This window comes from Lutjanus erythropterus, chromosome 23 (genome assembly GCF_056507025.1).
Source record: "Lutjanus erythropterus isolate fLutEry1 chromosome 23, fLutEry1.hap2, whole genome shotgun sequence".
Classification (NCBI taxonomy): domain Eukaryota; kingdom Metazoa; phylum Chordata; class Actinopteri; order Lutjaniformes; family Lutjanidae; genus Lutjanus; species Lutjanus erythropterus.
Genome location: NC_139339.1, coordinates 4,875,148 through 4,895,839, shown reverse-complemented (window position 1 = coordinate 4,895,839; position 20,692 = coordinate 4,875,148). Strand labels below are relative to the sequence as shown.

Below are 20,692 nucleotides of genomic sequence, written 5' to 3'. Positions count from 1 at the left end.
TTTTCCCCACTGTGGAAAGAACCATATCTAATGAAACAGCTTTATGTGGGACATCAGCGGTCTAGCAGCACCACTGGTGTTGACATAATTAAGAGGGTGTAGGCCGTGGTATCAAAGAGCTCAAGTGACAATTATGTTCCCCAGTTCTATAAACACTTGGAGACACAGCAGAGGAACACAGTGATCTCGTCCCAGCGGCATCGCAGAAGCTAAAAGGGTGTCGGCTTCACTATCATCTAACTGTGGTAACTACATAAACATGTCTTTAAGGCTCCATTCCAGACATTTCTTTGTTCAATGGAATCGCTTTTTATTAGCCTCTGGAGAGAGACAGGAATAAGCATCACTCATATTGATCATTGAATACAATAAAAAGAAATGTCTCTAAAGGGGCTGCTGCAGGGACACATAGCTAATGATCCCTGCAGGTTTTCTTCTAGATACTTTTTTGCAGACAGACAAAATACACAAACACACAGTATAGTCACACAACTTTCTCCAGATTGTACCTGCATATAAGGTAAAGATAATTTATGTTGGACAGACAGCCTTTGAACCTTAGCTGCGGAGGTTGTGACATTCAGAATTTTAGTTTAAAGAGAGATTAAATTCAGAGATTAAAGATGTCAGCCTGTGTTCAGGCTATAAAACCTGCTGTCATGGTAATTTTACCAACTTTAAATACATGATTTTTTTCTTAAAGCCAGCCTACTTCAGTGAAATATATTCCACAATAATAATGTGCACTATATCATCATTGCTTAAATAATCCAACAGTAAAAAAGGAGTGAAATATCAGTGCAGGTCTGGGAATCTAAATCAAAGAAAATAATTAGTCTGGCGGGGGGCAGGTGGATGACTTATGCGTACATGTGGTTTCAGGTGACGTCAGAGCTGATACGTGCATCACTAACAGAGCGAGGATGGCTTTGGCTGCCTTCACACAAAATCTGGCTTTGTGCAGAGGTGTGGGCGCGTTTACTTTAAAACATAACTGCCACGAAGCAGTCAGAAAATAACTGACTCACCGCTTTGCTCTTGCCAACACCGCTCCCTCACTTCACACATTTTCTGCCTCTCTTGACGATTGCTGCTGTCTCTCTCCCTCTCTGGTGTGTTCACTAACAGCAACCCACAAATCCTGCATATTCTACCTTTAAAAAAAGTTCATTTTCCTCTAGATTTTTCCATTTGATGGATGTGAAGCAGACCGTAAAGTGACATAAAACTGGATGTTATCTGCTTTTTAAAAACACAATTAAGTCCTCAACAGCATTGTGGCCATTCTTTATTGAGGTTCTGCACTTTTTTGGATGAGAATAAAAAACAAGACTTAAATCTCAGCTTGGTTGTCAACGACAATACAAACACTCCAAGACTTATTCCCAAGTGGCATCCAATTTCACAGCAGATTTATTTATTCTTTTTTTGAAAAGCCACTCCAAACCAAGATTGGCTCCAATGAAAAATTAACTTTTTTTTGTCCAAATGACTAGTGAATGTTCAAATCTTACCAGACGCTGAATCAATAACCATTGGTTTTTTTTGTAGGGGTTGGTGAGTGAAACAAACCCACCAGCCACTTGCATATTTTACCAGCATCTGGCTTGGTGGCTGGTGCTAATTTTGTGTCCTGCTTCAACAGGAACATGGTTTAATTATGGAGAACTGGGACAGATTCATAATATTTCACTTTAGATAGGACATAAAAATGCCAGAGAGGTGATGGGAACAAACGAGGCTGGATTGCATAACTGACATAACTGTGTCAGGTGGGTTAAAACTCAACATCATTAGTATCATGTTTCCAACATCTCAAGCACTTCTGAGAAAACAAAATTGCATTCGGTTCAGTGACTTCCTCCACTGATACAGAAAACGGTTTATCATCACAGAATAAATATTTCAGATGGTGCATAAATATTTTTACAGGAAAGATCCAGTGCATTTACCACACCCTATCTCTTAACACTTGCTCTCATTTTGTTTCTCCTCCCTCCTCCCTGTATGTTTATCTTCGTTTTTTTCTCACTTTCTATTTCTCTCAGTCTCCTCTCCAATCCTCGCTGCACTCTCTACTTACACAGACCACACTGCTCGAGCTTTCATGTAATTACAAACAATGACATGTCATTATGAAATTAGTCCTTCTGGGAGGATTGGCGAATGTTTGGATCGTATCCACGTCCTATAAATTGTGACATGAGTCTCGGGTGTTGACTGCAGCTATGTGACAAACAGTGAAAAATGCAGTGTAATAAATGGGTCAACGCTACACAACTCAACTGAGGATGATTAAGAAAGTGCAGGGGAAAGTATGTGGAAAGCGAGGGGGAGTAAAGCTGGTTCAGAAAATAGATAGCAGACCTCCTTCAAGTTGTTTGACTGTTTGTGTTAATGCTTGTCACTTGTTTGCTTAGACACAGCCACGTGTACTATATACTAGCAGTGTCAGTGTGTTGGTTTTTACCAATCTTTTGCATGAATGTGCACTAACCGTGTGATTCAGTGTCCACAGCTCCATGTCCTACCTTCAGTCTCGGTGTGCGTGGTCTCAGGTGAGGGGTTGTCCTGGCCCCAGTCTGCCGCACTGTAGATCTGTACCACCAGGAGTCGCTTCAGTGACACCAGGTCAGCATCTTTGAGGCTCATCTCCAAGTGGCGAACGACGCCCTGCCCTGGCTGGCTGGTCACCACAGTAACCTTTGAAAATGGCAAGGAGAAAATGCTTCAGCAAACCTGGAATAAAGGAATCAAATAAGAAATATTTTACTGTAACCACATGAAATAGAAATAAGAAGAGGGAAAGATGAGCACCTCTTGACACCAGCATGAATCTAACTGAGTCTAATAGGTACACTTCAAATAAAACATTTGAATTTGCAGCAAAGGCTACATATCTGCAAGGACATGGCTATCTTCCAGGACCTTTTTATATCATGCACATAGACTGTATATATAAAAATGGATGGACAACATGAGAGCTCCTTCAAAGTGAAGCCAAAGCATCTCTATCACCCCCTGGTGGCGGGCTGCAGTACAGCTCATAAATACAGCCTCTGCAATATTAATAGGTAGGAAATGGGCCAAACCAAATGATCAAAATACACATCAAATAAAATTTGATGGTTTCTGTCATTTTAGGTAGCTCTTATCAAGTTGATGTTCAGGTGTTCATTCTCCTGATCAGTTTGATTTGAATACACATTACAGCTGGGCTCTTCTGGCTGCGTGAACCTGTCATCACCACAAGATGACATCATTTGTGTATTTGTGATTTGGTCACGCATCAATGCAACAGTGTGTCAGTTTGTTTATATATGAGCATGCATGTCTGCATTTCAGTATTTTTCCTGCATTGTGATTGGCTGTGAGGTGGAAGCCTGCCAGGAGCAGGTGGCTGAGCATGGAGGGTGAGTGACTAGCAGAGCTCTGAGGAAAGTGAGAAAAAGATGATAAATGTAGTGACAAGACATTTCACAGTGTAAATTGACTTTGCAAGTTATAACACTGCAGAAACTAGAGTGTGAGACTGCAGATCTGTGAAAAGCTGAGTGTGTACAGCAGCTCAGTAAATATCTACACAATAGCTAATATAGAGGAGTTAGCCTTTCCAACTCGCTTTGCTAGCTGCCCACAAGTGACAATCTGATCTGCCCTGATAGCGCTCCAGGTGATCAGCATCAAGTAGCTCCTCTGGCAACAAAAGAGAAAGAAGTGCTATGCTCAGACATCAGTCCATCAGTTTATTTCACCAGTCTTGGAAACATTTGAGCTGTTTATTTCTAACCATATTGGAATCAAAACTGGGAACTGAAAAGTGGAATTGGGATCAATAAAATTCAAACAATATCTGAATGTAACTGTAATTTCTGCAACTTTCTGAGAGCAGCAATCTGTCATAGTCACAGTCACTTCAGGGCGTGACTGACCAGGTGCTTGGAGTTGGGAGAGTAAACAGGGTTTTAACTTCTCTGTCTCTCTTTTCAGTGTACTACTTCTGCCACTTTTTGTGTGTAAAGACTAGTGCAAAACTATGAATTCCCTTCAGGACACACTGTCCAAAATTGTGCCGTTATCTCTATTTGACAGCAGGCCTTTGAGCGTGGGTGTTATAACATTTACCACAAAATATAACACTTTTGCCATCCTAAATGATTGTGCAACCTTGTTCTTTTGAAGCATGCTCAAAATTTCTTTGAAATTTGGTTTCAGAAACCAGGGCAGCAATTTTTAAAGTGGCTCTATGTGAGAAGTTAACAGTTAAGTTAGAGGGCCTCTACTTACATCGCACTGAAGAGGAGGAATAAAGCATAGCTACATAGGGCAACCAACATCAATCAGTTTTAATTTTACTATTATTAAGCCACATAGCTGTTCCATCCCACATCTCTTTCCCAGATGCTCACTCTTGAATTGTTACAGCCGGTGTTATGAAAGACCGACTTTGTGTTTCATGTTGTCATATCTTCAGAAAAACAGTCCACAACATCACCACAGCAAGGCATTCTTTGTCAGTGACGGTTATGCTTCTTTTGTAGTTTAGGGACATGACATACCGTAAATTACTGTGACAAAATTAAACACATGATGTCAAATGTCCCACCCTCACTCACCCCCCAACAGAAAAGTTATAATGACACAACTCTACACTTACACATACTGTAAAACCATGTTTTCATGGAACAAACTCAGCTTTAAGTGCCCTCTTGCCTTATGATCTGTAATTTGAATATTTCCTGTAACTGAGCCATCATAAACTCACACGTCATGGTATTGTAAATGAACAAAACTGCTGCTGGTAATGCACTCTAAAAGGCCTTTTGACTAATCCATTGTTTTCTGATAAAGATTTCTACAGCAGAGGCGTCTTAAAATGAGCAGTCGCCATGTCTGATGATGGAAAGAGATTTCTGTGTCATTTTCATGCCTAATGGGGGGAACACAGATAAACTAATGTTAGGCTGATGTTGAGCACCCGACTGAATCACATTAACAGGAGCACTAAATGAAGATTGTAATGGGATTATTAATGAGTTCTGCTCTCTGCTTCCTGCTGTCTGCTGCTGAAGCCTGACATACATCATACAGGACGACACACACATGATTGCTAGGAACATATATGTGAATGAAAAAGTACTGTGTAAGTGGTTCAGCAGCACACACACATACACAGATGTACACGTCTCTGTTTAGTGTCTCTCTGTCTCCTAATAGTGCTATTCATATCTGCTGCTGTCGGAAACACTGGGTCTTAGTGTAATCATCTGCCCAGAGCTTCCTAATAAAGCTGGTTGGATTTGAGAAATCCTCGTCAACAACCCAGAGCCTTGTGCCCAGAGGACATGATGCTCAAATATAACAAGAAGGACAGTGGCTGGCTCTTTTCTCAGTTGCTATATTCCCATAAACTGTCATTTGCTGACATCTAAAAAGTTGTATTTGTGTCTCAAGTTTTGAGCCTGGAACATGTACCAAATATTAGCCCAAAGCTATGAATTACATAACATAAATCGGGCTTTGCAGTTCTGTTGAATGTGCTGCGTCCAAGTGACAGCTATGACCTTTCATTGATATCACAATTCCATCCATTTGAATCATAATGAAGTGATGAAAACCTGCTTGTGAAACAACTTAGATAGGGACTTGTCTTGAAACGATTTAAACATAAGACTGTGCAAAAGTGGGTATAACTTTAAAAGTGCTTTAAATACTTCGAAGCGCTCCAAGGATTTGCCACCCAAGTGCGATAGCTGATTGAATATTCTAGCAGGAAGGCACTGAAAACCGAAGCTGTACTGATGTCACTCTTCCTAGACAGATGGCTCAGCAGCAGATGAGTGGGGCTGCATGTGAACATGTACATGAGCTGGTCTTAAGTGGCCCGTCTGATATAAGATGTGAAGAGTTCAGAGACACTAAAATGGAACTGCTCACAAAGATTTTTTTAAAGCTTTTAAAAATGCAAATTAGATTCCTAATTCAATATGTTTTTGCAGCTGCTGAAGACACTAAATTGGACGTGAAGAGAGCTCATTTAACAGATTTAAGTGGAGCCTCTTCTCTACATTAGCATCAAGTACAAAGCTTGAATATCAAAGGGGTCCATTCAGTCTGAGCTAGTCTGCAGCTGAAGAGATGCTCCTTCATAATGGATCTGGTGACACAAACAGCCACATATTTAGTGTCAATTACTTCATATACAATAAAATTGTACAAACTGCCAAAGTGCCTACTGTACTGTGATTTGATGGGTCAGACAGATTCAGTTCTTTTGTAAAAGAAGCTGTCAGGTCTCCTTGTGCGTAAAGAGAAGATGGGGATGTAGCTCAGTGGAAGAGCGCATGCTTTGCATGTATGAGGTCCTGGGTTCAATCCCCAGCATCTCCACTTCTTGTCCATAAAGTCATCTATTTAGGTCTTGATTCTGGCTGCACACAAGTACAATGGAACAACATCTGACAGCGGTAATCGCAACCATTCTGTATAATATTTGTGATTCCAGCTGCAGCAAGTCCCAAAAGCAGCTTTCCTATGTGCTCCAAATTCACAGCAGGAGTGTTTTTGACAGATGTGAGCTGCACAGAGCATCAAAAGTAAAGTCTCCCAATCATAAAAGCAGACAAAACAAATCAAGGAAAGAAGACCAAATTAACAAAATCTGAGCAAATAAACAAAATCAGCTGGGCAAAATGCTCCACTTCTCAAACGCTGCTGGTGTGACATGCAGCTGTTGTATAGCATGGTGCAGACACGGCATAGTCACTATGAACAACAAGACTAATGGCTCATTTAAGCTAAATATTACATATACATATATAGGCATATGGATATGGGCGGAGCCTTCTGTCCATACTCAGTGTTCATATTTGTCCGTTTTCTGAAAGAAAGCACAGAGTTGTGATTAAAGGTTTGGGAGAGCAGCAGAAGATTTTCAGATTTCGCACTGGGCCTTAAACTGGCTTATTTTAATAGCACATCTTTTCTCCCTGTTTTGACCGTCCCTCCCCCATTTCTCGTGTGAAAATTTACCTTTTCATGAGTGCTGTCTACAGTGGATCGAATAAAAATGCTGGCCTGGATTGTGAAAAGCTTTTGGAAAACAGTGACATAATCCAGCTAAATCACGGTCCGAGGCAGTTAAGAAAACAACATTTTGTCACCTGTAATTCCCTCTACAATCACTCATTGTAAATGTTAGTATTGCCCTTTGTGCAGGATAGCCATCATCATGAACCTGTATTTATGCTATACACAGCAGCCAAGGAGTTACTGTTTAGTAATAATGCTCACTGAGGTGTTTGATAAGAGAAACACAAAAATGAGTAAATGAGAAGACCTAAATCACAGATATGGCTGTTTTACAACTCAGTACACACAGCTGAGTAACCAGGCCATGTCTGTCCCACTCTATGCCAGATATTGTCCCTGATTCACAGTTTTGTTGTTTGCCAACTGAAATAGCGTGGATGAAAATGTTTACAAAAAACCCTGTGAACCCTCATGTGGATGGACGCTGATTCCAGATGAAAACAATGTTTTTACAGTGGACATGGTGTCAACTTTTGTCCTTGAGGTTGGGGTGTCTTTAAGAGAAAAGAGCGGGGATGAAGCTAAGGGTTCAAGCAAATTCATAAGTGTTAAGAAGTTGAGCAGCCATCTTTAGTCATAAATGTAAAAGTTTCCCTCATAACCCCTTCAACTTCAACTTCCTAGAATGTATTCCATTGTCTAACTCTAAACAATGCAGCCCCCAAGTTTGTGGTGATGCAGCACTGTTTTTAGCTTAAATCCCTGGCATCTATGGTCACAGAAAGCAGGAAAGGCAGTTTAACCAGCTAAGGGTGGAGATATACTTGCTTTTAACTATGTGTTTGCGTATGCATGACATCTGCCTCATGTATCCTGCGTCCATTTGGAGCATTGGTTGTGCACGTTCTCAGACATTAACACTTTGCCTCCACAAGATGCAATAGACACATGACAGATAGGGGGCAGTGTAGGGGCAGAATGCAGGGACAGGGTCAGGGGTCAGGAGATGCATCACCAGCAACAACAATGGCGGAAGGTTTTGAGGACAGGCTCATAGAACAAGTCCGAACAAATCCGGTTGTCTACGTGAATGCATGATCAAACGGCAAGTACATCTCCGACTTAAGACTCAGTAGAGTAACTGTGCTGTGTCCCAACCAGATGTTAGCTGTAATGCACAATTTTGCTGCTTGATGACTGAAATTGGATCACAAAGAAGGGATGCTGGTGATTTGGGAAAACTTACAGTTAAAGGAGGGGATGTAGCTCAGTGGTAGAGCGCATGCTTTGCATGTATGAGGTCCTGGGTTCAATCCCCAGCATCTCCATCTCTTGTAGCACTGTGTTTGAAAGTGTAAAAAAGTTTATGATGTCTAAGACTAATCACTGTTAAAGCAGTGCATCACATCAATGAAAAAAGAATATATTAATGACAAGGCAGTCTGAACAGTACATCTGTATTGTGGGTGCAGCTTAACTGAGAGACAGTACAGGTGATCACAAAGCAGGAAGACGACCAACAAGGCTGAACTAGCTGAGATTCAGCAGAGTAACTAGGATGTATCTGACCCATGCTTTATCAGATGTTGCAGTTTTGTTTGCTAACAAAACTGAATGACAAAGAAAACATTCAGCAATTTTCTTATCTGTGATTTTCTTATTGCTAAGATGCTTCCACATGAATCTATATGTCTTTACAAAAAAGGCACCTGAAAATATTAGTGTATGATTTTAAATTAAATTTTCAAAATTATCCAGTTTATTTTCACAGATGTAAAGTCATGTAAGGGGATGTAGCTCAGTGGTAGAGCGCATGCTTTGCATGTATGAGGTCCTGGGTTCAATCCCCAGCATCTCCACTTCCTGCCCTACAAAGGGCTTCATGTTATGCAGTGCTTGTCATTATTATCATTGATCTCCATAGAAAGATTATAATGATGGAGGCATATGGACGTGGTGCACCTGTCCAATTTATTATCAAAGAAACACATTTGTTTGCTGAGTGAAACTTAATGACAAAAAAAGATTCAATCACTTTATTATTGTTTAGATGTTGCTATTTGAATAGTAATCTTTATATGAATGACCTGATAACACTAGTGTCATTTTTTACATGTAAATTATGCTTTCAAAATTAGCCATGTTATCATGGATGAGGGCAGAGAGACTGAGGCATGTGAAAGAAAGTTATAAGGGGATGTAGCTCAGTGGTAGAGCGCATGCTTTGCATGTATGAGGTCCTGGGTTCAATCCCCAGCATCTCCATTTAAATCTTGTGGCTCAGGTGTGAAAACACTCATTATACACAGGCCTGTTGACAGCAGGGCTCCTATCTGTATCCAACAGACAAGACAATCCTTCTAATGTAATTGTTGCAGAAGAAGTGATGCCCTGTTTTATTCAGGAATGTGTAAAAAGCACTATGTAAAAAATTAATGATGTTATCAGCTCAATGTGTGATTAGAAGAGCAGAACCACTTGTTGACAGGTCGAATCTGTAGCACCGGCATACTGTCTAAAATCACACACTGGTGCGGCTTCATTGCAGCACAGTTTGGTTCAGTGTAAATGAACAAAAGCAGTGTAGAGGCAAGCCTTTGCAGCAGCACTGTGCAATCTCTGTGCAAAAAGGGCTTGAGGGTGATCATTGTTAAACCACTGCAGCACATATAAATGTAAAACTTTGTCACATTTACATAAATTGAAGAATACACTAATGACACTGCTCTAAGCCAACTGAATTTAATTACACAAAACTTTTTTTCCATTTGGTCTTCAAAAATGACAACTGGATACATCTGTTCCATTCCTAACCAGATGTTGCACAGTTTTGTTATTTGCCAACTGAAACTGAATGACAAAGAGAAGATTCAGACTTTATTGTTTCGATGTTTCCATAATGATAGAGAGCTTTACAAACAACCTAAAAACACTAGTGTGTCACATTTACATATAAATTAAGTTTTCAATACCAGCCAGCTTATTGTGGATGTGGTCTGAACTGTTGTTACAGAGGTTGAGGTGTGAACAAATAAAAATAGAGGGGATGTAGCTCAGTGGTAGAGCGCATGCTTCGCATGTATGAGGTCCTGGGATCAATCCCCAGCATCTCCACTTCTTACCTCAGTACACTGCACCTGTAAGTAGTGGCTACAATTCACACACAGAGCTGAAGCAATATTTGTATGAAAGATTGAGCCAACAGAGAAGGACAGTGTTGAGTTACTCATTGTTTCTGTGACTCCTTTAAACTGTGCCTAGCAGAGAGAATGAGAGATGAGTGGACACAAACAGATATATTTATACCAACACAGACAGGAGAGAAATCCCTATCCTTTCCAACAGATCATCACCATTTTATGATTGTTTAGTTGTTTCCATATGAATATGAATCTTTACATGAATGACCTAAAAACACAAGCATGTTGTTTTCACATGTAAATGAAGTTTTAGAAATTGTCCATCTTACTGTGGATGTGGTCCAAACTTTTGTCTTAGTAATTGAGCTGTATGGCAGCGTAAAGCATGGGGATGTAACGCAGTGGTAGAGTGCAAGAGTCACATGTTCCTGGATGAACAGGGCGTCACTTCTCCTGCAGCAAATAAGCTAAGTTAAAGGTTTGTCTTGTGTAATGATCTGTGGGCAAGGATAGAGATTTCTCTGCTGTCTGTGTTTTGTCTCTCATGACAACCACAAACATCAGTGAACATGTAACTCAAAAGTGCTGTGTACCTTAAAGCCCCAACATGACATTCAGATTCAGGCTAAAAACATGGTGTAAATGACATCTTTCAAGCCAGCTGGCATGTTGGGGCTTTAGTAGAGTTGGATTGCACCGGATAAGCAGTATGGAGGCATTTCATAGGTTTGTTCTGGGTTAGTTTTTTGCATTTGAAAACTGGTCACCATTCACTTGAATTAATTAACTCAACAATGTTTGATAAAGCTGAGGATGAAGCTTTCAAAATTAGTTTAGTTGAGATGTGAGGCCACTATACATGTGGGGATGTAGCTCAGTGGTAAAGCGCATGCTTTGCATGTATGAGGTTCTGGGTTCAATCCCCAGCATCTCCATTTCTTATGGCAATGGTCTGGTACAAAGTACACACACACATTGAGTGAAGCTTCATGACATTAAATGGACAGACCATGAGTCACAGTGAATGAACAACATTCTCTTTCAGCTGGAAAGTCTTCTAAAATGCTTCTCGTTTGATTTGATATGAAAGTCTGTAGCGCTGTGCTTTTACTGGTTTATGTACCAATTTCATGCGAGCTGTGGCGCGAGTGGTGCTGCTTCTATATCTACTAGCACAGTAAAACAAATAAACAGTAAACATCAATTCGGAAAAACTCAATCATTTGTGTTACAATGTGTGAATTGAAGTTTTCTATCTATGCTCACCTCCACAGATGTGTTGCTGCTGCCCTGGTTGCCAGTACTGGTGTGTCTGATGTACTGTTTAAACTGCTGCAGGCTGTCCAGCACTGCCTGTCGCAGCAGCTCGCCTCCTCTGGCTGCTCCTCTGATACAACCCTCACCTGGAATAGACCTCAGCTCTTCGACACAGGAACGCAGCCTTGCCAGGTTACCACGAACCTGCTAAAAACACACATGGACAGGAAAGAAAAGAAGACTACAAGCGAGAGGTAAGAGTACAGTAGGTGACAGAAAGCAACAAAGAGGGGAGTGGTGACAGAGGACAAACAAGAAAAAGCAATAATGCGCCATAGAAACATTTCACATTCATCTATCTTACCACAAATGGCAGCAGGCACTCCTGCTGCCTGCTAATGGCGTACAGGCTGAGTAGTGGGATCCTACAGGGTCCATCCAGACTACAGGCCAGGGACAGGAAGTTATCCAGAGCACCACAGAACGCCGAACAGGTCTCTGACCACCAAGGCGGCAGCGCCTCCACAATCAGGATTCTGGCTGGTTGCCGCAGAAATGAGGAGGACCAGTAACCCAAGTTCCCAGAGTTGGAAGAACCTGCTGACCTCTTTCTGTTTTCCAAAGACATCTAACACAAAATATAACAGCATTACATAACAAAGAAAATGGAGAAAATCATAACAAAAGCTTTTCAGGGAATATTTAATCCAGAGGATGATGCATTCTGCATTTCAGATTACCTTTCCTTTTCATGTTATGTTTTGTAGAGTTGATGAAGACTGTCTGATTAACCGATTAGTCAATTTCCACCATTCATTCTTTCAGTTATTTGTCAAGCAAAAATAACAAACACTTGCTGGTTCTGGCTTTAAATGTGAGGATTGCTGTTTTTTTTTGTCATTTATGAAAGTACATGAAGAGTCTTTGGGTTTTGGATTGTTCGTTGGATAAAAGAAACAATCTGAAGACATTACTCTGGGAAATTGTGATAAGCATTTTAATTTTTTTAAACATTTTATTAGCTAATTAATCATTTAGATAATCCGCAGATTAATTGAGAATTTTAATAATTGATGGTTGCAGGCCTAATGTTTTAAGCTGATGTGAAAATGCAGAACCCCATAAAATACATGTGCAAATATCTAAAAACTTTGCAAAACATGCAAAAAGAAATTCCCATATGTAAACCTATCTAGGAGACCAAGAGAGGGAAACCAGTCATTACAAAAATGAGCAAAAAACAGAGACAACAACAAACCATAGCTCTGTAATGATAATCAGCCCATGCAGTCAACAACATTAAAGGGCATTAGCAGTCATAATCATGAACGTTAAGTACCACTGTAAACAGAACATGAATTAATAGGCTATGATGATATGGAATATTATGTAAGAATCTAGGTTATAAATGGCTCGGTTATCACATAAATCAGGATCTTGCTCTAACTTCTGAGGAGAATAATGTGGAAAAAATGTCAACTAAAGTAGTTTTTGTTCAATAATGATTGCAAGACAACTTTTCTTTGTCTCATATGAGACTTTGAAAATCCATTTGGAGGCCAGGCAGTTCTGGTGGAATTGTGCCATAAAACATGTGTAAAACAGACAACATATTTTGTTATCCTGACTTCCAATTTCTTGCTCAAGTGGCCAAGTGTCGTTAGAGTTTTATAAAGCAGAGAGAGTCCTCACTTTGACAGTTTGTTTTTTATTATTTACAGCCATTCTGAACTATTAAGTTTTTTTTTGCAGCCAAATGATAAACTGACAGTGGGTTGTGTCAAGAGTCCACTACAACATAGCACTCAGCTTCACACTGTTATGATGCAAGGATTAGACTATAACGGAAACTCTGATTCTTGGGCAAAAATGGGTCGGTGCGGCAGCAAAAAGTGAAACAAGGTGGATAAAATGGAGCATATGCAGAGCAGTGTAGTTAATATAGCGCTATATCAACTTTAAAGAGATAGTTTGGATGATCTGATATGAGGTTGTATGAGGTATTTGTCAATGGTGAGAGTACTTTCACCTGCAGTAGCTAGAGGTCAGCACGCCCCCAGTCAGAGGAAGCAGAGAGGAGCTAAGAAATGTACTGTGCTGTGGACAGGGTCAGCAACTTAAGGTCTTTTAGCCACTTAAAAAAGGTCCACTTTAAGTTACATTATTTTCACGTCTTTACTTGGCTGTCAGACAGTCTTTTCCAATGGGAAACTGCTAACGCAACCAGCCACAATGGGTAAAATCAGTCGTGTTACCTTGCAGATCACAGGAAGTTGCTGGTCTCCCACTGACCGGTGCAGACCAGTACATTGCTTAGCTTTCATGTTGGTGCTTCTCCACACCGATTATCAACTGTATATAATATACTAATACACTGATTTATCCCACATTAAATAATATAAGTATCCCTTTAAAACTAGGCCTGCAACAGGCAATTACTTTCATAATCGATTAGCCTGAACTGATGATTATTTTCTTCCCTTTTCCAAGACCCCAAGGTGACATCTTCAAATTGCTTATTTTATCTGACCAACAGTCCAAAATCCAAAGCTGTTTAATCTACAATGATATGAAAGAGAGAGGCAGCAAATCCTCACATCTAAGAGGCTGGAGCCAGTGAATGTTTGGTAGTTTTTGGATGAAATATGACCCAGACAGCACTCAAAATGGTTGGCAATTAATTTTTCTGTCAATCAAGTACTTTTTCCAGCACAAGATTAAATTATTAGATTACATTAACCTTTATTATCTCCCCTACGATATTAAACTACAGTTAAGGGGAAAATTCAGAACATTTCATGTGGCTATCCAATCAGTGTTGATGGTAAACATTGTCAATTAAAGCAATAAATTACTCAGTGCAGAGTTTTTCTGCTCACAGAGCTGTGCAGGAATACCTACATGTACCACTACGCTGATTTAACAACACCCTTGTCTATGGCTCTTACTTTGTTGGCCAAAACATAGCCTTAGGGGACAAAAATACTCATCTAACATGCCCCCTGGCTACCCAGAGGTGGAGACTAGACATCTAAGATGAAATATCCTGTAGTGCTTACATCCAACTACATAACTGGATTCAGGAAGAACAACAGATTTTGTAGCAGAAGAAGTCCTTTTTCCATCATTATAGCAGACACTGAGGAATATATTATCTCAGTTGACTACAATCACCATAAGCACTGACTGGACAGTCACATGAAAAGTGCAGAATTTTCCCTTCAACATAAAGTATCACACCCAGATCCCTAACCACCAGAACACACGCAGCAAGAATACTGCACAGTGCCTTACACCAAATGTTGCACAGATGACATACTTGTGAATATTCACATCTGTAGCTCAACGAATGAGCATAATTTAACACAAATCTAAATTTTATTCTCAATTCCATTTGAGAAAGCAAAGCTTTTTATAGACAGGTGTCTTTGATAAACCCTTCATCTAATCCATATGCATCAGGGAAAAAAATGCAACTTTTTTCCTTGATGCAGCTTCACAAGCATCATCAGATGGAAAGGGACCGTCTGCGTCACTGTCACAGAGCAAGAGTCAGTCATGCAACACAGAGGATGTGGCCAGAGGGATGGAGAGTGGAAAACCCCTCACGCTCGACAGAGTTAGTTAGTCACACCATCTGAAACCCTGTCATTATGGAACGGTTGTCTGTGTGAATCTGTCTTTTTTGGTCTGGTCACTATCATCATCATCATCATCGTTACTGAAGGGAAACCCCTTATTTAGCAACCTCCTATTCTGACACACATCAGTGCAATTAGTCCTTCCATTTCCACACCTCAGTGAGTGAGGACAGACAAGACCAAAGACTGTGAGGAAACAACTGACATAGGAAAAAAGGCAACAGATACCAGACAATTTCAGGCACCAGTTAGGCACTGGTAGGGTTTTAAAAACTATTGTTTTAGCACCAGTATCAAAAAACCCAAGCAATACCCAACTCTTGGATTTCATAGACTTGATGAGGACTTGACTCTGGACTTGAATGCAAAGACAATTACGTGTGACTTCCAAAACAATGACTTGACAACGACCCAGCTCTGCTATTTTTTATCCAATAAATTATAGAGAAAATTTAAAAAAACATATAATTAATAATGACAATAATCATTACTGGCAGCCCTAGACATAACCATCTTGAAGCATAATACCTCAGATCTCTGATCCAATACCTAAAAATAACTATTTGTGCATATTCAGCTAAATATCAAAGCTAAACTACTTTCCAAAATTGAAGCTTCTTCACAATGGTTGGCTGGAAGTGAGCTGGAAATAACATAAAAACAAGCAAAATGCTTTAATCAGCCAGAGTCCGAGGTTTTGGATGGGTACAGCATTTCTAAGGACTTACAAAGGACAGTTTTGTTTACAAATTCCCTTTCGTATTTCAGTAATGAATTAATTTAACGGTGGATAGAATATTTCAACTTCCTGTCATCATGTTGCCATAAATCTGCCCTGGGCCTGCATTACATAATTTGTCTGTCATAAGGTTTAGCCACACATTCACACACATGCACAGACACATACACAGACTGGCCTGCAAAGACTGAAGCACAAACAGCTCCATACCAGACCACATTTAAACTCCGCACAGAGGCAGAAATAACAACACGTCCTATGGAAAACACCCAAAGGCTGGACTACTCTTATCAGAGCGAAAGCCATTGACAGAACTAATCCCTTCCGATCGAAAGCTGAGCTCTGAGTGCTCTTTATCATCCGAGCTCTTAAATCCACTGTCCTGAAACCCTGCTCTGTTCTGATCTTCACAGAGCAGGGCTATTTTGCTGGTAATAAAGGGCATATTGTGTGAAAGTGTGTGCCGTTTGATCTTCTGCCCTTCTCATCTGTCTCTGACTCACTTCTCCTTTTGTAAGCCAAATTCTGTCCTCCTCACCACCCAGATCACACATCTTTCACTCTCACACCTTTGATCTCTTAGACCTCTCTCTGTGTAAACATAAATAACCAGATTCAGTCCAACAGACAAATAACATTGCTTGTGTTTGCCACAGCTGTTTTGGGTTGGTGAATTTCTTTACAAGCAAAAATACACCACACTGACAACAATACCAAAACAATACAGACTGTGTGCATTTTCCAAATTTCCCTTAACTTACAGTTAAAGCATGTTTGTGTATATGTGTCATGAGCCTTGCTGACCATATCTACACGTATCTAAGTTAAGTTCTATGAAAGTTAAAATTGGAAGGATGTTAGATGACAGTTTGAAAGAGCTGAAAACAAAGAGAGCAGCAAAAGGTGAAAGAGGTACAGCAAATAGTGATGCCACCTGCAGCTTACCATAAAAACAGGCTCAAGCTGTATGATGAAAGGCTGCGAGCTGTAGTGTTTTTGCAAATCTGCATTTTCAAGGTAACAGAATCCTCTAAAACCAAAACATTATTTATTTGGGTTTTTGACAGCATGGGATGATGCGTACTTTAAGTTGGCATACTGTCAAAGTTTGTTAATTTTGTTACTTACGCTGCCCCTTTATTTTTTCTTTATTTCTAAGGCAGAAAGCAGGCATTCATAGTTGCATCGTATTCTACTGGTAGCTCAGCCTGTAAAGACTTGGCTTGGGGACTGGAGGGTAGCCTTGCTCAGACCAAAAAGTACAGAGTGGACTGTTGGCTGGGGAGGTGCCAGTTCAGGTCCTGGACACTGTTGAGGTAGCCTTCAGCAAAGCTTTCAACCCCCAACTGCTCGGAGCACCTGTTTCTGGGCAGCATCCATCACTCTACCACCTCTCCCACAAAAAAGCACGATTGCATGTGTGTATACAAGCCTATGAGTGTGTAAAATAATTAATATATGACACAACGGAGTGAAAGAAAATACTACTCACCCCAAGGGTGACCAATAAAGGATGTGTTATCTGGGTTATAGTGCACTTGGGAACACTTTGTTTAATTATTAATGTCATATTGAAAAATAATGACCCACAATACTGTATAGAGATTATATTTTTGTTTTGTTTTGTCTTGACTTGTCTTTTGTTTTTTGCTTGTTTGTTTGTTTAAATCAGTTTGAATCAATGAGCAATTATTGGGCTGGAAAACATCAAACCAACCTGGCAACACTGACAGCAAAGTGGAAGAGGAGCTGCTAGAATTAAATTCGTTTGATAAAACACTAAGTGGCAAGAAATGTTACTAACTCTATGGTTGTTAAAAACTTAATATCACATGCAAACATAACTTACACATACATAAGATAAGGTCAACCTCAGCAAATGTTAGCTTTGTTAATTTTTTAGCTGACTTTAGCTAACTTTAGCTAGCTACACCCAGTGTTGGGGTAAAGCGTTACAACAGAAACTCAATTACAGTAATGTATTACTATTTGCTGTAACGCAGTAATATGACGCATTACTAATAAAATTTCTGTAATATTATACCAGTTACAATCTAAGTAACAAGCGTTACAAAGCATTTTAACCCGATTATGTATTGTTTTTTTAAGAATTCACTAACACCGCGAGACATCCCGACAACAGAAAAAAAAATCCGCGAAAGTCATTTCCTGTTGCTGGAACTCGCAAAGATGACTACAGACACGGATTCTACATTTGCGAGATGGACATACATTATTTTTAGTTCTTCAGAGAAAAGGACAAGAGCATAATAGTCAAGTACAATCTGTGTGCCACATCGAGGGAACTAAAAAAAAAAAAAAAATAGCACTAGTAACCTGGACCGGTGCCACGCTAACATTAAGCTAAACGAGAGAGATGCACCTGCGGATAAGAGAAAGGCAACCGAGGACGAGTATACGGGAAAGTTAAAGCGACAAAAGTTAAGTTTCTCTCGGGCTGCCATGCTTCTTGAAGCCAGAGAAGTGAGGAGACTGGTGGCAGAAGACATGCTCCCCCTATCAACGGTAGAATCGCCGGCGTTCATAAAGCTTGTCAACAAAATCCCTGTGAACACCAGCAATGACAAGGTAAGCTAACGTTGTCATTATTACAAACAGCAACCTTAACCGCGAGTCCACATGCTGTTGAGAAGTGAATCTGTGCACCTCAGGTTCAGGGTTGAATCTGAATATACAGTGGAGAAAATAAGTATTTGATCAAATGTAAATTAATTTCTAAACTTTAGCTATATGATGATATTATTTCTGGATTTTTTGTTGATATTCTGTCTCTCTATGTTAAAATAATTTTATTGTTAAGTAAAAGTAACTCAAAAGTAATGCAAAAGTAGTGTAATGCATTACAATTCAGAGACAGTAATATTGTAATGTAACTAATTACTTTCAAATGACAGTAATATATAATGTATTACATTTTGGATGTAACTTGCCCAACACTGGCTACACCATAACCAACTTTATCTAACTATTACTTACCATAGCTAGGTTAGGTTCCTCCTCCTCAGTTGGCTAACCGCTAACAAGGTAAACAGCTAGAGCTAACCCAACTGTTTCCTAGCTAGTAGGCTAACGCTAGCCTGCGCAACAGTGAGCGAACTGGTGGCGTAAAAAGTCGCGAGCGGCTTCAACCCTCTGCCTCCGCTGGATGGCGCGAGGACCAGCACGAAGCCAAAGATCGTGTATTGATAAGATGAGTCACTCCATACTTAAAAACGATTTCTAAAGATTTTAAACTGCAGTTAAATAAATAATTTCAAGATTCATTTAATGAGTAGACCTTTTTCACTGCAGCTATATTTATATGAAATGATCTTTAATTGAAATAGTTATGAAGGTGCTCATTAAAGTCCATATTGTCACAGTGGTCACTTTAGAACATCTTTAAATAGTCATTACAGACCATAATATCAAAGAGCTCATTACAATTTATCTTATCAAAATATTCAGTATTCAAATTACTCATCACAAAAACATATTGACAACTTATTATATATCATTTTAGCAAGGTATGTTTTAGATTTAGCAGCATACATGAGGTTGTCTTGAGCATCTGCTGTATCTGCAGAGATAAACAAGCACAGAAAACCAAACACCACAGCTCAAAGTCAGGTACTGCTTCTCTCTTGATGTTAGAAAGAAAAAAAAAATCCACATATGTTTTTTTTTTTTTTAGAAAAGTTTATTTCAAAACTTCTGCATCTGGTCCTGTCCTCCTTCCATGTGTTTATGTCTATTCATTATTTCTAGATGAATAGAGAAAAAGATCAATGAGAGGCCAAGTGCAGGAACCCAGGGACAGAATGAAAGAGTGATATGGAAATTTGTTCCTGATGGTTAGTCCGCTCAATTCAAGTGCTTTCTAGTAGTCAGTGCGGCTGTGTTGGTGTATCGATGTGTGTGTGTGTGTGTGTGAGACCTTCGAAGCCATGAGGGTACAATCAAGATGTGAAAGGAACTGGAGATGGAGAAAATACAATATATGGTTTCGAATGTGTGTGTGTGTGTGTGTGTGCGTGTGTGTGGTGTATGAAGTGGTTTTGTAAAGTGCTGTGGTCTGTGTAAGAGGCTTTGGTGAATGCTGGGTTGGGAAATGGGAGCTGACTGATGTCTTGTCACACAGCTTTTTGACTGTCTCCCTCTGACTCTGACTCTCTCATTCACACACTCACACGCACACATGCACACACGCACACACACATGTTACTGTGTGGGGTGTATGAGAGTGACATGAAAAAATGTGGGACATGCACGTCTGCTTATGGGAGATAAGATGAGGTGTTCTAACTTCTGCCAACTCTGTGTACCTGACAAAATCATTTCCAGATGAATTTGTGCCCAGTGGAGGTCCTGATTTGAAAGCACAGCCTGTATGTGTGTGTGTGTGTGTGTGTCATCGAAAGATCAGGGCTTAATGTTCCCGTTTAGATGGCAGTGGCTGAGGATTTTTCAGCACAGCAAGTTTCCTCCCCAGATCTGATTCTTGAAGGCAACTCTCCATCTTGCATCTCCTCTTTTCTTCCCTCCTTGCTGATTAAAGGAATAGTTGGGCTTTTTTGATGTTTTGAGTTACTTATCACAGTTCATCCTCTTTTTTTTTTTTTAAATTTCTTTCATTTGCTCCTCACTCTTCCTCCATCTACCTGCCCGTCAGCGCTTGAAGGTCTAATTTTATCTGTAATGTATATGCTGTGCATTAGATTAACATGGGAATGCATAGATTTCACCACGAGGATCCTCCACTGAGATGGATGTTGAGCTTTTATTCTCGAACATGAAGGCCCATGTAAAGGGATTAGGTGCACCGATATGATTGGGGCTTAATCGCTCTTACGCACAGACACACATAATAAAATACACAAGTG

At 39.9% G+C, this 20,692-nt stretch overlaps 1 protein-coding gene, 1 long non-coding RNA gene and 6 other non-coding genes across 8 annotated transcripts in view; 7 read left to right on the top strand and 1 right to left on the bottom strand.

Moving 5' to 3' along the window:
• The window catches only part of m1ap (meiosis 1 associated protein), a 47,698-nt gene extending 35,641 nt beyond the window's left edge, over nt 1-12,057 (bottom strand). Inside the window, exons 1-3 of the mRNA XM_084712578.1 lie at nt 11,794-12,057; nt 11,439-11,636; nt 2,532-2,703 (exon numbers count right to left, since the gene is read on the bottom strand). Of these exons, the coding sequence (XP_084568704.1) occupies nt 2,532-2,703; nt 11,439-11,636; nt 11,794-12,057 (634 nt within the window). The remainder of the gene's footprint in view (nt 1-2,531; nt 2,704-11,438; nt 11,637-11,793) is intronic.
• Nucleotides 6,319-6,390, top strand: trnaa-ugc (transfer RNA alanine (anticodon UGC)). The gene has a single exon. It is a non-coding gene; the product is annotated as a tRNA-Ala (tRNA).
• Nucleotides 8,289-8,360, top strand: trnaa-ugc (transfer RNA alanine (anticodon UGC)). Its single transcript has one exon. It is a non-coding gene; the product is annotated as a tRNA-Ala (tRNA).
• trnaa-ugc (transfer RNA alanine (anticodon UGC)) lies at nt 8,820-8,891 on the top strand. Its single transcript has one exon. It is a non-coding gene; the product is annotated as a tRNA-Ala (tRNA).
• Nucleotides 9,226-9,297, top strand: trnaa-ugc (transfer RNA alanine (anticodon UGC)). Its single transcript has one exon. It is a non-coding gene; the product is annotated as a tRNA-Ala (tRNA).
• Nucleotides 10,075-10,146, top strand: trnaa-cgc (transfer RNA alanine (anticodon CGC)). Its single transcript has one exon. It is a non-coding gene; the product is annotated as a tRNA-Ala (tRNA).
• trnaa-ugc (transfer RNA alanine (anticodon UGC)) lies at nt 11,036-11,107 on the top strand. Its single transcript has one exon. It is a non-coding gene; the product is annotated as a tRNA-Ala (tRNA).
• A 6,066-nt stretch (nt 12,058-18,123) lies between the features above and the next one.
• LOC146305477 (uncharacterized) overlaps nt 18,124-20,692 on the top strand; it is a 35,859-nt gene continuing 33,290 nt past the window's right edge. The window contains exon 1 of the long non-coding RNA XR_014769110.1: nt 18,124-18,398. This is a non-coding gene — a long non-coding RNA (uncharacterized LOC146305477). The remainder of the gene's footprint in view (nt 18,399-20,692) is intronic.